Source organism: Fukomys damarensis, unplaced genomic scaffold (assembly GCF_012274545.1).
Source record: "Fukomys damarensis isolate Sample0158 unplaced genomic scaffold, DMR_v1.0_HiC HiC_scaffold_39, whole genome shotgun sequence".
Lineage (NCBI taxonomy): Eukaryota > Metazoa > Chordata > Mammalia > Rodentia > Bathyergidae > Fukomys > Fukomys damarensis.
Genome location: NW_022900951.1, coordinates 78,696,344 through 78,713,342, shown reverse-complemented (window position 1 = coordinate 78,713,342; position 16,999 = coordinate 78,696,344). Strand labels below are relative to the sequence as shown.

The window sequence follows — 16,999 nt, the reverse complement described above, 5'->3', positions numbered from 1 at the left end:
AAAAAGAGAGAGAGACAATAAACATAATTTTTCTAAATGTCTGTGTGTTATTATGCAGTTAAGATGAACACCAAACAAACATGAGATCTGTAAGATTACTAATCTCATCCTTTTCTAAAAGCAGGACCTAAGATGGTTTTATAAGTTTTTAAGCAGCTTTATTGATATAATTTACATACATAAAGTTTATCCATCTATAGTGTACACTTCAGTGGTTTTAACATTATAAAGTTTAAAACTTTCATCATCTTAAAAATGGAACCTGTTTCATCAGTCATAAGCCCCTATTTTTTGTCTTTACATACTTGCTTACAATTTTCATATAAACAGGATTGTACAGTATGGACTGTATTGTGGCTTACTTTACAAAGAAAGTCTTTGAAATTTGTCCATGTTGTGCTATGTATCGCTTGTTTTTTGCCAAACAGTATTCCATTACATAGAACACATTTTATTTATTAATCATTGAAACATTTAGGTTGTTTCTACCTTTTGATGATTAAAAATGTTGCTATAATTTTCAAGTTTCTGTGAGGACATAATTTTTATTTCTGTATGGTATGGATCCAGGAATGTAATTGTGGGTCCTATAGTAACTGCATGTTTAAAATTTTGAGGATCTACCAAACTTTATTCCAAATTAGCTGCACCATTTAGTCAGGTCAGCAATGTATTTTAATTTTTCTACACTGCCATCAATCCTTGCTATTGTCTTCTTTATACAGCTATCCTACAGGATGTGAAGTTGTAGCTCACTGTGGTTTTGGTTTGAATTTACTTAATGACTAATGATGTTGAATATCTTTTAATGTTCTTATTAATCACTCATATCTTTCTTGGAGGAATGTCTATTGAGATCTTTGGCCCATTTTTTTTTGAGGCAGGTGTGGTGCCACTGAGCTAAATCTCCAGCTGGGCCCATTTCTTTATTAGAATTTTTAAATAATTGAGTTGGAATAGTTTGTTATACATTTTGGATAAAAGCTGATTATGAGATATATGATTTGCAAGTATTTTCTCCCTTTGTTTTTATTTCTTGTTTGTAATGTTATTTGAAAGAAAAGTTTTTTTAAAAAAAAACAGGTTTTAATTTTGATAAATTTCAAGTCACATTTTTCTTGTATCATGTGCCTTTGTCACTCACTGCCTGATCTAAGGTCACTAAAATGTATTCCAATTTTGAATGAGTTTTATAGTTTTAGACCTTACATTTTTTATATATTTTGAGTTAATTTTCATGTATAGTGTGACACAGGGGTCCAATCAGACTCTTTTACATGGGGAGATCTAGTTGTTCCAGCACCATTTGTCAAAAAGGTTATTCTTTTCTCTCACTGAACTGTCTTGGCACCCTTGCTGAAAATCAAATTGATTCTAGATATGTGGGCTTATTTCTGAATTTTCAACTCCATTTCACTGATCTATGTCTATCCTAATGTCAGCACCATTATATTTATTAGTGTAACTTTGTAGTGAATATTGAAAGGAGGAAGTGTGATTCATCAAACTCTCAGGCTTTAAAATATTGTTTTGGCTTTTCAGGGCCCTCTGCATTTCCATTTGAATTTCATTTTTTATGATTGTTTGAGACAGGGTTCTTTTTATGTAGGTTCAGGCTGGCCTTGAACTTGCTGTAATCCTTCTGCCTCAGCCTCTTGAGTACTGGGAGTATGAGTGTGTGATGCCAAAATGAGGCCCTTTCTTTTTCTTGAGTCTGTTTGTGTGTTTAATGGTATCTCACATTTTTCTAAGGCCCTGTTGGTTTTCCTTTGCTGTTTTCCAAGCCCAGACTTTCATTTCTGTATAAAGAATTGATAAGTATATTTGTGTACTCTTATCCTTTATTGATATGTAGTCATCAAATCTTTCTTTTCTTTCTTTTTTTTTGGTATCAGGGATCAGACTCAGGACCTTGCACTTGCGAGGCAGGTGGCAGAACCACTGAGCTAAATCCCTGGCCCTAAATCTTCCTCTTCTTAGACATAGTATCTTTATGTTCTTTGAACATATTTATAATAGTTGCTTTGAAGTCCTCATTCTCTAAGTTCAATATCTGGTCCTCCTAAAGGGCAATTTCTATTGTCTTTTTTCCTGCGTAGGGGTCACACATTCCCATTATTTTAAAATGTCTAACATTTTGTTGAACTAAACAGAATCTTCCTGTTCTAGGATTTGTTACTATTCTTTGTTCTATTGTTTGGTGCCTTAGGTGAATTAATTCTGTGAAATCTGTTCCAAGTTGTGACTCTAATACCACTACTCATTTTTTCTTGATTTTACCTTTATATTTGGCTTTCTAAGAGAGACCTTCAGATCAAAATAGTTGACAGTAAGCCATTGACTGATGATAAGTTGTGCTTAAGTCCCTGAGTCAAAGAGGTTTTCATCCTTTACTGTTTGTTCTGTGGCATGGAGACTGCTTTCACACCAGAGTTTACAAGTTTGCTCCACATTTGGCAAGGGACTATTGTAATAGCAAAGCAGCTCCCTTATCATTTGTCCCTGAGAAAGTGCAACCTTAATTATATATATACTTTCTTCTATGTCACCAGGTATGAACATGATTTTACCAAGGTTTCTTTTGCTGACTATTTCTCTCATCGCATTACAATTTTGGCTGCTCTTTCTCTTTTGGTACCATATCATGCTCTTTACCTTCACAGATTGCTGCGTGGTTATTGCTATGAACAATATCTTGGAAGCCTAAGTTCCTCCTCAATCCAAAGAAAGGTCTCTCAGGTAAGGTTAGGGTTTGGCCAGTCTTTGAGGTTTGCTCTGATACTCTCCTTGGTAGAATTTCTGCAGTATGGAGTAGTATGTGCGGGAAATGTTAACTGCTACTTTGCTGCCAAGTGCTGTGGCATACGTCTTCCACAACAGTCATTTTGCAACATGGAACTGGGTAAGAAATGAGTGTAATCTCTGGCTCAGATGTTATAGGTTGTTGTGGCTTGCATCTCTATGTCCCGCCAAAGCTTCACGTGCTTATAGCTGGGGCTTTTCAGTGGTTGCTGGGTCTAGGGTGTGTGAATATGGATTAAGGATCTGTGATAACTAAATTAGTCTACTGATTGGTTTAGCAAAGTTCTGGGTGTGAATAACAGGAAGTCTCAACCTGGGTATGGGTATATAAAAAAATAAGCTTGTAGCCTAAATGGAACAAAAGGGAAAGTAAGGTTGCTACTTGCTGCTTTTCTGCCTGCCATGCCATGGACTGTTTCTCCACCATGATGCCCCTCTGCCATGCTGCTGTGGCTTACAGTGAGCTAGCTATGGACTGAAGCCTCTACAAAGTGTAAAATGAAATAAAATAAACCTTTCCTCCTTTAACAAGAGAAGTAACTAAGATAGGCACATGCGTTTGTTACTGAATTCTGCAAATTATGAATAAACGATTCTCAATTTGTTATAGATCCTCCTATCACTCTTCAGAGGCCTTAAATGATTGCCTTTGCTAATTCTGACCAATAAAATAAATATTTCTCTGGTTAGAAATATCACTGAGCCCCTTGTATATCATTTAGAACTCTTCCCTATTACAAGTTTCAACTGATTATTCAAGTCAACAATATATGAGAAATAGACATTTACATGACTGGGTATGGTGGTGTGTGCTTGTATTTCCAGCCCTGGGGAGGCTGAGGAGATTTTTACATGACCAAAATATAGGCTATCTATATTAAAAAAAAAACCTAATAGTTTAAACAAAAGGAAAGGTAACATCAATTTAAAAGACATCTTTAAAATATATTATCAATTTTAGACAATTTTTTTTACTATGTTAATAAAAACTACATAGGATGCCATAGACTTATCTACTTTTCTTTCCAGATCAACTCTAAGAATAGGAAGGAAAATAAAATGTTAGAAACTGAATAGCAACTTTAGTATTGAACTTAAGTCAATATTAATAATACCAAAAATTTTTCCATAAATATTGGGTAAAAAAAGAATTATTTTTGTACAATAATAAACCAAAATTTCTATTTCCTTTCCCTCTCTTTTTAGATAGCCTTTGCACTAAGCAAAATAGCAATTTTTATTTAAATCTTTTTTTTGCCATAAAGCATTTCCAGTCAGATTTTTCAAATAAACAGACTTGGGTCATTTGCACAACTATATATCTTATCTGAAGTGGGTTAACGAACTGACAAAGGAAGGAGAAATATGGACAAAAAAAATACCACAAAACCGCCCCCCAAAACAAACACAAACCTAGGAGAGCATATATCTCCCATATATATTATCATTTTAGGGCCTCTTCACTTGCCTTCAACACTGCTCAGAGTGCTTTTTCTCCAAATAGTCACATGGCTTATATATTTACTTCATTAGGGTTTCTACCTATGATACCTCTTCAAACAGGCCTTCTACAACCACCTTTGCTGGAACAAACCTCCACATGTCCTTGCCCCCTGATTTTTCTTCATGGTACCTGATACATATTTACTTATATTCTTATTGTCTGTCATCTTTATTGGAATGCATATTCCATAAAAGTGGGTACTTGTGTTAGTCGCAGCTGGATAACCAGCACACAGAAGAATACCTGGCACACAGCAAGGAACTTAATAAATATCGATTAAATCAACAAATGGGATTTCTAGCCTCAAAATACCTAATAGTATTGTTTTTGCTTAAATGGAAGGGAGAAAAAGAACCACAAGAATGGGCCCTTAAAGCAAAGATAAATTCAGCTTTATCCCTCTCAAATAGTATGAATTTTATTAAAAGTTATTCAGTAGCACTGAAGGAAATTTTATGGCAAATTTTACGCAACATATTTTAGCTATTATGAAAATTTTAAAAAGCTTCAGAAGTACTTCTGCAAGTAAAGTTAAATTATACAGGTTTAAATATTTAAAAACTAGATATATCCATATAAACACAAATAAAATAAGAGCATTTCCATAAAATCAAACCAGTACAAACAGAAACACCTTGATTATCGCCATACTTCTCTTCTCTCTCTTCCCTCTTTAAATTGCTACCAGTAAAGACCTAGGAATTCATCAGTTACTTTAGGCTCAAGAATCATATATACTGTATTATATTAATTTGATCCTGGTACTATTCACATAAGAAAAAAATGGCAATATAGAGATTTCATGAAGTTAGCAAAATATTTTGCATGAGTATGTCTGTGGATTAACTACTACTTGTATATATACTACCATATTTGCTCTCTTTCATCAGTGGCAGCTTATAGTACACAAAAATGAAAAAAATTTCATTATAAAACATATGTGGCTCTTTGTGCATAATTTTGTGGAAGGCAGAGCCTGATGATGAAGAGGCAATTTTTCACAAATAGGCTAAAAATTTAACTCGTGAAAAATAAGTTAGCAACATCAGGGTTTTCTTAAGCCATAGTCAAAAGGCCAGTCTGAGTACTCCTTGCAGATTGTAATCTGTTAGTGAATTAAATATGAAAACTCAAGTTGAACTAGTTGGCCTCTCCAGCAATTAGGAAGGATTTAGTTCAGCATGCTTAATTTGTTTTATGCCAACTTTCATTATTTAATGTTCATCGCTGTGGTTATGCTTTCCAATCAGGGGACAGAAGAATGATGAATACTACTTCTTATGAAAAATTTCAAGCCTTGTAACCCTTCTGAAAATAAATAGTCCAAATACCAGTTCCATTTCTTCCCCTGCAGGCACAGAAAAAGGAAAATTACTTATCAAATATGTATGCTTATTCTGTACTTCATTTTCTTTTTCTGGGAAAAGTACACATTATCCTTGATGCACATGGCAAAAGTAAACTCAGAAGGGCCAAGATCATAATTGGAAACTAATTGCTAGTTAACAGTTAAACCAGAACACACCCAAGTCCAAAAGCTAAATATCTCTTTCATTATTTTGGCAAAAAAAAAACCAAACAAAACAAAAAACCAGTTCAACTGAATGAGATAGCATGAAATGGATATGTGCCATCACTCCCATACTCAAGAAATTTAACACCTAAAATATGTAGCACAGGAACAGACATTATTGCATTACTGCCTAAAATAAATATGTACACAGCAGGAGTTTCTATAATAATGAGACAATTGTATAATATTTTAAAAGTCAGTCATATTACACTTTGTAGACATATAGCTGGTACTACTAAACACTGTGACAATGCATTGTCATGACAGCAAGAGTCAAACTATGAAGAACTATATCTGAGAAAAGAATGAACGAGGTGTATGCCAATAAATTCATGTAAGTCACTGAAATGAACGTAGGAGGCAAATATCATACTTTGATACCAAAGAGGCATCAGACTTAAGATTTAGAAAAAAGTAAAGGTATAAAGTCTTTTAATAAAATTAACTCACAGGCAGGAAATCCCTGACCAGGATAAAAATAAAGTTACTTTACCTGAATAGAGCTCATGTTTATTGTTCTTTCTTCTGGGCTTTCCTAAAAAAAAAAAAAAAAGAAGAAGAAGAAGTGGGGAGACATGGGGGATGAAAATATTCCATTAGCAAAAAATCACCAGAAAAGATACTTTTTCACTCTTACACATTGCTAAATTCTATTCCTATCATCACTCTTGGATTTCTTTTGAATAGATGCTCACTATAATCCTTGATATTTCCTTCTCCCCAGAAGCACAAAAAACAGGGAAACTAAAATCACAGTGAATAATTTAAGCATCATTTAGCTAATCTGTGACTTTTTCTTTTTTTAATTCTGCAGTTAGGCACTAGAATAGATATAGATGATGTTTGAGAAGACTTTTTTCTGAGGAATGTGATCTTTGAATTGAGTCTTTAAGGATAAAGAGAATATCTGGTTAAGCAGGCAGTGCATATAATAGATTCTATGAATATCTAAATCTTTACTCATCTATTCCCTAGCTTTAATTATCACCTACTGTGCTTTACTGAACCTAAAATCCATCATTTCTAAGAAATAACATTATTAAATATCACTAAGAGAAAACTCTGCATATTACAGTACAATGCCCTTCAATATTGAGAATTTATTTCATAATGACTGAGGCTGTTTTAGATATATGGTACATATACAGTACATATGACATCTTGGTCTTTTTACTTCCCCTATGCTCCCTCCTATCTACTCTGTCCCCAGATTCCCTTTCCATACTTTCAGAGAACCAACTCTGATTTACCGATTCTTTGTATTATTTTTAGTCTTAAGTTCATTAATTTCTGCTCTGATCTTTGTAATTCCCTTCCTTCTGTTTTTTGTCATCTTCCTAAGACTTTAAGATGCATTATTAGGTTATTTATTTGGGATTGCTCTATTCTTTTTTTTATTGCAACACAATTAACACTTCCACTGTATTCCATGGCACTCTTGAACAGAAAACAGAAGGCTACCTATGTCAGTTGAAGCTTTTTCTTACTCCATTCTACCTGTTGTTTTTAAGTACTAATCCATATTGGTCTCATTTTCCTTGAAATCCTTAAGCCATTGTACTGTTTTACTGTTTAGAATGCTTGCACAGTACCTATTTTCATGCTGGATCATTCTTATCTTTTAGGAGAAATCTCAGATCAAATTTCACCTTCCTTACTCATCATCCCTAATGACTTCATATTTACTCTATAACTTCATCTTGTTTTCTTTGTAGCATGTATCAAAATTTGAAATTATTATGTTTTATTATTTATTATGTTTAAGAATTGACTTATGAAAATCTTTTTTTTTGTTTTTTGTTTTGAGACAGGGTCTCACTATGTAGTTAAGACTGACCTGGAATTCACTATGTAGCCCAGGCTGGTCTTGATGAAAATCATTTTTATTTTGTTTATGATTCATTACATGCTATTCCACCTATGAATTAGACATTTACTGAATGTTAATGGGAATATAAATTGGTATAACTCCTACTGAAAGCAATATTTCTATATCCAACAAAATTTAAAAGATATACCCTTCTGAAAGAATTCCACTTTGAATAATCTAATCCAATAAACACACTTGCATATGTATTAAATGATGTATACAATTCAAGAGCACTCATTAGAGTATGATTTAAGATTATAAACAACATAATAAGGGATTGACTTGACTTACATTAGATTTATACAACAAAATACTATGCAAACAGCAAAAGGAGTAAGGCAGCTTTTTATAAATCAACAGGAAACAAAAGTCAAGATATTACGTCAAAAAATCAAGAGGCCAAAAAAAGGTATAGTGTATAGTATTGAAGAAGATAATTTTCGCAGAAATGTACAGTATGTATCTGATAGGATATTCAAGAAACTGCTTTGAGTGGATGCTTCTGGAAGAGGAACTGAGTAATCAGGGGATATAGTTGGGAAGATTATTTTAAAACACCAATCTGTGTTCTGTCTCTACAGATTTACTTATTTGGGATATTTCATATAGGTAGAATCAAAAAATGTGATCATTTGTACCTAGCTGTTCACTTAGCATAATGCTTTCAAGGTTCATTCACAATATAGCATGTGCAAATATTACATTCCTTTTTTTCCTTTTTTTGCAGTATCGGGGATCAAACTTAAGACCTTATGCTTGCAGGCCGGCACAGCACCACTGAGCTACAACTCCAGACCCCACTGCTTTTTGTAGAAGAATAATTACCATTGCATGAACACGCTATAATTTGTTTATCCATTTATCAGTGGATGAACATGTGAGCTGTTTTCACCTTGTGGCTATTGTGGTAATGATGTTATGAAAAAGAGTATACAAACATTTGATTGAGCATCTGATTTCAGTTCTTTTGAGTATATAACTAAGAGCAGAATGATGGGGTTAGATGATAAATTCTGTTTAATTTGGGGCAACTGCCAAACACTTTTCAATTATTTTGAAGCAATCCTTAATACCATATGATTTCATGGAAACTTAAAAAAATTATATACTTTTTGGTAACTGACTTTTGTACATGTGGAAGCACATGCTACTCAAAAATTTAAAAAATCTATCAAGTCAAAAATCACTTAACAGGAATGGGACTTCAAGTTGATTAAAAAGTGTTAGAGTAAGAAACAAAGTCTGTGATATAAAATTGATTACAAGCACACACTCAAGAACATCTCAAAGCATCTAACAAAACAGCCATATCAGAAGATGACTATAGATAGGGATGCTGGACACACGGTATGGAGGAAAAAAATTTAAAGCAGGATACATCAACATCAGCATTGCAAGAAAAGAGAGCTGCAAGCTCTCCCCAAAGAAACTATTTGAAACAAAGTATGTGGAAGTCCAAGGCTAAAAGTGTCCAACAAAATAATAGTTCATCTTATATAAGAACAAGAAGAAACTAAAGACTAGGTTGGCTAGCTCTTTAGGGAGAAGCAAGGAAAGTGAGAAGTACAGACCTCCTAGGGACAGATCCACCCTCAAAGATTGGCCTCACAAACTATCCTTACCCAAATTTAATTCAATCAGATGGCTGAGCAATTTATGCCTTGGGGCACTGACAAAAACAACAGAGAAGGGAGGCTAGTAATTAGTGGAGCATAACGAGTTGGTTATAATACTGAAACAAGCAGACACCTTAGACAGATGAGGGAAAGAAAGTAATGAGAGCTTTGTTAAAAGCACTGTCATTCCAGGGTACTTGTGCATGTGCCCAAGACTGACCACAAAGGAATGAAACTAGAAATTAGTGGTAGAGGGCTTGACTAGCAAATGTAAAGCCTGAAGTTTGATGGTAGGAAAGAAAGAAGGAAAAGAGGGAGGGAGGGAAGAGGGAAGAAGGGAGGAAGAAAGGAAAAAACAAAAGAGGAATTAGGGAAATTAAGTGTGTGGAAATTAAACAGTACACTTTTCAATGACCATTAAATCAAAGAAATAAAGCAAAATGAGAAAATATCTTGAGATCAATTGGTACCTATAAATGCCTACATTAAAAAATAAAATCAGGTGCAGCTCAGGAGGCTGAGGCAGGACTGCTTGATCCCATGAGTTTGGGGCTAGCCTGGACAATACAGTAACACCCCATCTTAAAAAGAAAAAAGATCACGATTTAGTAATCTAGTTTACTGCCTTAAAAACTCCAAAAAGGAGAGCAAACTAAAAAACCTAAAGAGAATAAAATAAATAATAAAGATTAGAGTAGAAAAAATTAAACAGTAGAGTCTTACATATTTTGATTTCAAAACTTACTACAAATATTTAGTAACGAAAGTGTAGTACTGACATAAAGACAGACATATAAAACAATAAAAGAATAGATCAGAAACAAATATATGGCTGAATGATGTTTTGAGATGGATATCAAATCCACTTGCTATAGCATGAATCCTGAATTTCCTCAAAGGCCTATGTATCAATGACTTGGTGTCCAACTTGGCATTATATGAAGTGCTGGAAACTTTGAGAGGTGGGGACTAGTGGGATGTCTTCTAGTCACTGGAGGTATTCCCTTGAAGGGGGCTAGTGAAACCCAGGCCCTTTCCTTGTCCTGTCTTTCACTTCTCTGCCAGGAAGTCAACAGTTCTGCTCAGTTACCCATGTGCTCCCTACCAGGATGTGCTGCTTCACTACAGGCCTAAAAGCAACAGGGTTAACCCATCATATACTGAAGACTCCAAACTTGTGAGCCAAAATAAATCTTTACTTTTTATAAGTTAATTATCTCAGGAATTTATTACAGCAATGGATAGCTAATACAACACTCAAAGGAAAAAAACACTCTTCAATAAATGGTGTCAGGAAACTGAAGATTATATATAAAAGAATAAATTTAATTCTTAACTTACAATACTTACAAACATTTACTCAAAATGGATTAAAGATACAAAGTAATTATAAAACTACTACAAAAAATAGGGGAACTGTTCCAAATGCTGGATTTGGCAATAACTTTTTGGATATGACACCAAATACACAGGCAACTAAAGAAAACAATAGGTAAGTTTGACCACCCAAGGTACATTGTATAAGGAGACTTGTTCAATATTGTCCTTTTATAAATAGATCACTTTAATTCATACTTTCAAGATTGATCCAAGTTGCAGCATTTATACAGGATATCATTTCTAAGGAGGAATGATATTCCATTATATGCATATAACACATTGAGTTTATCTATTCATTTGTCTATTGACATTTGGCTGATTCTCACTTTTGGCTATTGAGACTATTGGCTGCTGTAAGCCTATGTGCAAATTTGTCCTTGAGTCCCTACTTTCAGTTCTTTGGGTATATATCTAGAAGTGGAATTGCTGGATCATATGTTATTTCTAATTTTAATTTTTTCCCAACTTTTTGTAGCAGTGCAAATGTGTCATACAGAGTAATAGGTTTTCCTTTGGCAGATTTGCACATACACATAACATACTTTAATAATTTCCCTTTTGTCCCACGCTCCTCCCTGGTTTTATATATTTTGCAAGAGGCAAGAGATTCAATGCACACTATTTTTAATTTTTGAGGAACCACTGCGCTGTTTTTCATAATGGCAGTAGCAGTTAACATTCATACCACCACTCAAGGGCTCTTGGATTCCAATTTCATCATATCCAATACTGGTATGTGGCATTTCTACGTTTTAAAAAATAACTATCCCAATGGATATGATGTGGTGTCTCAATGTGATCTTACAAGATGAAAAAAGTTCTATGTGTGAACAGTGGTATTGACAGTGTTAACAATGTGAATGTACTTAATGACATTGGGTTGCATACCTAAAAATGGTTAATTTAGAAATTAAATAAGGTAAGGATTAGAAACAAAATACACTAGCTCCAGGACCTAGAATTGAGCCACCTGGAAAACAAGTATTTTGAGAAGAAAAGAAGTAGCAGAACTCCTGAAATCAAGAAGGAACTGACAGGAAAACTAGAAACTAAAGAGAAAATGGTGAATGTGAAAAACGATGCTGAGAAAAGAACAAAGCAGGCTGGAACACTCAGCCTGGCTCCTAGGGAGGAAGACCTGTCTCCACTAATGCAAGGTAAGCCTGGAGAGGGTCAGCAATCCCCAGGAGAAACAATAGACTAGACTGGTAGTGCTAACCCCAAGAAAAGCCCACAGTTATTGTAAAGTTCCAAAACAGCATGAGGATTTACTCTGAAAGTAATTCCTTCCATATGATAGGCTACAGTTGGAGAAGAAATCCAATATAGTGCCTGCCATACCTAAATAATTGACCAGCAGTCATTTTGGGAAGTCTTAATTGCTTAAGACTGAGATACTCTGGGAATCAGAAGTCACAGAACAATTACACTTTAGGTTTTTAAACTGGGGATCAAACTTGGGTCCTTGTGTTTGTGAGGCAGGCAGTGGCACCACTAAGATAAACCCATAGCCCTTACTTTAGGGTTTTTGAAGTCACTCTACCACAGGGATTAAGAGGGAGATGGTCACAAGAGATAGTTATGGAGAATGCATGGAATAGACAGATACAGACCACTGAGAAGCTTAAGCGCAGGCCAGAAAGGATATGGAGTCCTGCCCTCTGTGGGAAGAAGCCAGGCCGGTCATGTGTCCTTTACAGAAGGAGTTGGGTCTGATAGTGCTGGAATTAAGTTCAGTAGATTGCTTGACTCACTGGATCTTACTGCCAGCATCACAATGCTCAGTAGTCTGCCTGTTTCCCTATCAGCCAGTGGGATCAGGGAAATTTTATGACTTAAAAATGTTGCCACAGCCTAGGGTAGTGCTGGCGAATCTGTTAGAGCTTTCAATGATATAAACAGCCTGCTGTAGCATGCTAGCCACAGGTTTGCCACCACTGACATAAGATGTATGAACAGAGGACATTATGGAACAGGGACAGGCACCTCACAAAAGCCACAGGCTAAAAAGCTACGTATAGAATACCATGACTTGGGGTACACAGAGAAACAAGGAAACTGGGAGTAGCTGGAGTGATAACAGTCCTAGGGTGGGCATCATTGACCAACCACACCCATCAGAAAAGGTAGGGCAGGACTCAGTATTCAAAAAATGTTGAGTGCATGAAAACAAAATAGGTCTCTTAGTAGTGACTCACTGTCCCTCCTCCATACAGAGTGGATTCCAATACCGCACATCCTGAAAAAAAGCACCCATTCAAACATAACAAGGAATTTTAGGGATTCATTTCTCCTCTTCAATGATTTCAGGAGTTTGAGGATTTTTTTTCCTTTTTCATTTATTTTGCTGTTTTTTCTTTGCCTTCTTTGTTCTTTTGTTACTTTTATCCAACCCTACTAATTTTCTTTTATTCCTTAACTAGATCTGTTATCACACTTTTCTTTCCTCTTCATCTTCATTTTTCAAATTTTACTTCTTTCATTTTTCCATTACCCTTCCATTTTTTATCAGCATTGTTTTATTAATCCTTAAGGTATTTAGTTGACTCTATGCTACTACTGTTGAATTCTTTTCTATTGTTAATGGTGATATAGTTGTTCTATTTAGTAGATATCTACTGTATGTTGGTATTTGGTTTGCCTGTGTCAACATTATAATTACAGATTTTTTTTCTATTATTAACGGTGATATAATGGTAGTTTTCAATGGTTCATATGGTATGTCAATATCCAGTTTTGTCTTTGACTCCAGTATTGTTTTATTTTGTTGTTACTAACAGGGTGTTGTTATGAGTTTTACTATATGCCAATATTTGGTTTGTCTGAAATTCATCAACCACACTGTGGTTGATCTACAGAGAACTGGGTGTTGGGCCAAGTACATTGTACCTTCTCCTCCTCAAATCAACAGAGATGGCTCAATTCTGGAACAGAGACACAGGCCTACAGTTAGCCAGGTCTAAAGTACATCACTGCAAAGTAGACACTAACTACAGATACCTCCAAACTAGCAACACAGACTTTCCAATTATCCAACCCTCAATCCTCAGCAAGTACATAACACAAACACAGAGAGAGAGAGAGAGAGAGAGAGAGAGAGAGAGAGAGATATGAGAAAACAAGGCAACAAAATGCATCCAAAAACTCTGAACTTCCTCAAATCTGATGCATGGGGCATCAATGGGAGGGAAATTAAAAGCCAAACAAATGAATTATACAAAATGGTAAAAGAGGAGACCAAAAAACCCAGGTCAATAAGGTTGATGCTAGGTGACCATATACTCAGAGATACCACAAAAACAAAAAGAATATGAAAAAATGGATCCACACTAGATAATGCAAAGATGAACCTAAGATTATTTGGCATTAGTGAAATACCAGAAGATGGCACAAATGGCATAAAAACGTTTATAAAAATCATAGCAGAAAACTTTTCAAGTATGAGGAAAGACTAACATATAGCTAAGCAAGGAGAATAGAACCCTAATTAACCATAAGCAGAAAAGAACTTCACCACACCTCATAATCAAATCCCCAGAAGTCCAACACAAAGACAGAATCTTAAAAGCTGCTATAGAAACGGAACAAATTACTTATAAATGTAAATCCACTGTAATTATGACAAACTTTACACAAACTTTAAAGGCCAGAAAAGCTTGTATAGAAGCATTTGAAGCCCTAAAAGAAAACAACTTCCAACCCAGAGTGACATATCCTGTAAAATTATTTTTCAAAATTCATGGAGAAATAAGATCTTTCCATAACAGAAACCTATTAAATTCATGGCAAACATACTAGCCCTCCAAAAAATTCTCAAAGATATTCTTCAAAGAGACAATAAAACCAACAATGCCAAAGGGTCTAAAGGAATAAATACATTAGGTAGGATGAACAGTTACATGGAATAAAAAAATTAGCAACAAGAAAATAATACACTGTCAGGCATAAACAAATAAAGTTCAGTAATCACTCCTAATGTGAATGGTTTCAGCCCCCAGTGAAAATATACATATTGACAGAATGGAACAACAGCAAAACCCTGTATACAAAAACATATTTAATTCAAAAAAGAAATTTACAGACTTAAAAAAGGCTTTAAAATAGCAGTTCACGCAATGGGAGCCTAAAGAAAAAGCAGGAGTTATCTATCCTATTTTCAGACAAAGGATACCTCAAGCTAAACTGATCAGAAGCAAAGAAGGTCACTACATATTTTTTTAAAAATTTTTTTTTATTTTTTAATTGAATTTATCGGTACATTTTAGGTATACAGTACACTTGCATTCATTATTGGGATCTTGTACCATTCCATGACAGGTCTTGGTTCTCATTTTTTCCCCTTATCCCTGCCCTCCCTTTACCCCCTCCTCCCCTCCCCATTCAAACATTTTTCCCTCCCTTTACCCCCTCCTCCCCTCCCCATTTACAAACATTTTATTTCCATTTTTTCATTTTCTCATGTTTTTCTTTTCCTTTATTACCTTTCCCCTACCTTTCCCACTTTCCCTATACCTTTAGCCCTTTTCTTCCTATTTCACATGGTCACTTATCTCATTAGGATCTTATGTACTCTTATAGTTTTTCACACCAGAGAAACTATTTGGTATTTACACATGTGTGACTTATTTATTTCACTTAGGAGTATATCCTCAATATGTACTACATATTTCTTAAGGGAACAACACAACATGAAGAGATAAGAATTATAAATATATACTCACCAAACACCAACAGAACCAACTTCATAAAACACTGCTCGAAAGAAAATATCACATAGTTTCTCTGGTGTGAAAAACTAAAAGTATAAATAAGATCCAAATGGTATAATTGACAATGTGAATATAGGAAGAAAAGGTCTAAAGGAGTAGGGGAAGTGGGAAGGGTAGGGGAAAGGAAATAAGGGAAAAGAAAAAAATATGTGAAAACGAAAAAATGAAAACAAAGTTTTTGTAAATAGGGAAGGGTGGAGGGGGTGAAGGGAGGGCAGGGGTATGGGGAAAAAATAAGAATCAAGACCTGTCATGTAAAGGTACAAGATCCTAATGATGACTGTAACTGTACTGTATACTTAAAAAGTACCAATAAACTTAATGAGAATAAAAACAACAGTTGCATTCATATTAATATTTGCTTTCAGTCCAAATTTGGATTCATTCCCATACAACGCCTAAATGTTTCATTTCCTCAAATGTGAAATTTTCTGCATCTTTTATAAAACCAATCTTTTCATAATGAAGTGTTATATTAAAAAATATCACATAAACATCAATACAATTATAGTAGGGAATGGCAATACCTCACAATAGTTCAATTAGACACAAATAGTTTAATAGTCACAAATAGTTCAACTAGACAAAAAAATCAACAAAGAAATATCAGAGTTGAACCACATTTTTAAACAAATGGGCTCAGAGTTTTCTACCTAACAACAGAATATACATTCTTTTTGTTTTTTTGGTCCCGTGGTACCGGGGATCGAAATCGGGACCTTGTGCACTTGTGAGGTAGGTGGTGAAACCACTGAGCTAACTCCCCAGCCCTTTAGAATATACATTCTTGGCAGCATAAGAAAGTTTATCCAAAATAGACCACATACTAGCCCATAAATTATGTATACATGTATATGAAAGAATCAAAATTACCCCATGTATATTATCAGATAATAGGGCAACAAAACCAGAAAAAGATGGAAAATAATGGAAAAAGAAATTATGCAAACATGGAGATTAATCAATATACTTCTGAATAATCAATGGGTCACAGAAGAAAAAGGGGAAGAAATTAGGCAGTGCCTGCAATCAGATGATAATGCCAGTATAATACATCAGAACCTATGGGGTAACATGAAAGCAGTACTAAAAGGGAAGATTATAACTGTGAATGACCACATTACAAAAACTGAGCAAACCCATGTAATTAACCGAATGATGTATCTTAATGTCTAGGAAAAACAAGAACAATCAAAAGGCAATACAAGTATGGAAATTATAAATATCAGAGCAGAAATTAATGAAATTGAGACAAAAAATAACAAAGAATCAATAAATTCAAGAGACGGTTCTTTTGCGAAGCAGGCCACCAAACTGCTGAGCTAAATCCCCGGCCCGCCAAGAGACGTTCTTAAAAAGAATAAACAAAATAGACAAACCCCTAGCCAATCTATCCCAAAAGGGAAAAAAAGACCCATATCAATGTAATTGGAAATGAAAAGGTAAAATCACAATAGACCCTGCCAAAATCCAGAAGATTATTAG

General features: G+C 34.7%; 1 protein-coding gene and 1 long non-coding RNA gene across 3 annotated transcripts in view; one reads left to right on the top strand and one right to left on the bottom strand.

The window, feature by feature from the left end:
- Window positions 1-8,643, top strand: part of LOC109118051 — a 13,412-nt gene extending 4,769 nt beyond the window's left edge. Inside the window, exons 2-3 of the long non-coding RNA XR_002025320.1 lie at window positions 2,664-2,739; window positions 8,477-8,643. This is a non-coding gene — a long non-coding RNA (uncharacterized LOC109118051). The remainder of the gene's footprint in view (window positions 1-2,663; window positions 2,740-8,476) is intronic.
- The window catches only part of Cenpi (centromere protein I), an 84,069-nt gene continuing 71,849 nt past the window's right edge, over window positions 4,780-16,999 (bottom strand). For both annotated transcript variants that reach the window (XM_010623403.2, XM_019207386.2), the window contains 2 exons: window positions 6,373-6,414; window positions 4,780-5,654 (listed from right to left, as the gene is read on the bottom strand). In XM_010623403.2, the coding sequence (XP_010621705.1) occupies window positions 5,553-5,654; window positions 6,373-6,414 (144 nt within the window). In that variant the 3' untranslated portion in view covers window positions 4,780-5,552. The remainder of the gene's footprint in view (window positions 5,655-6,372; window positions 6,415-16,999) is intronic.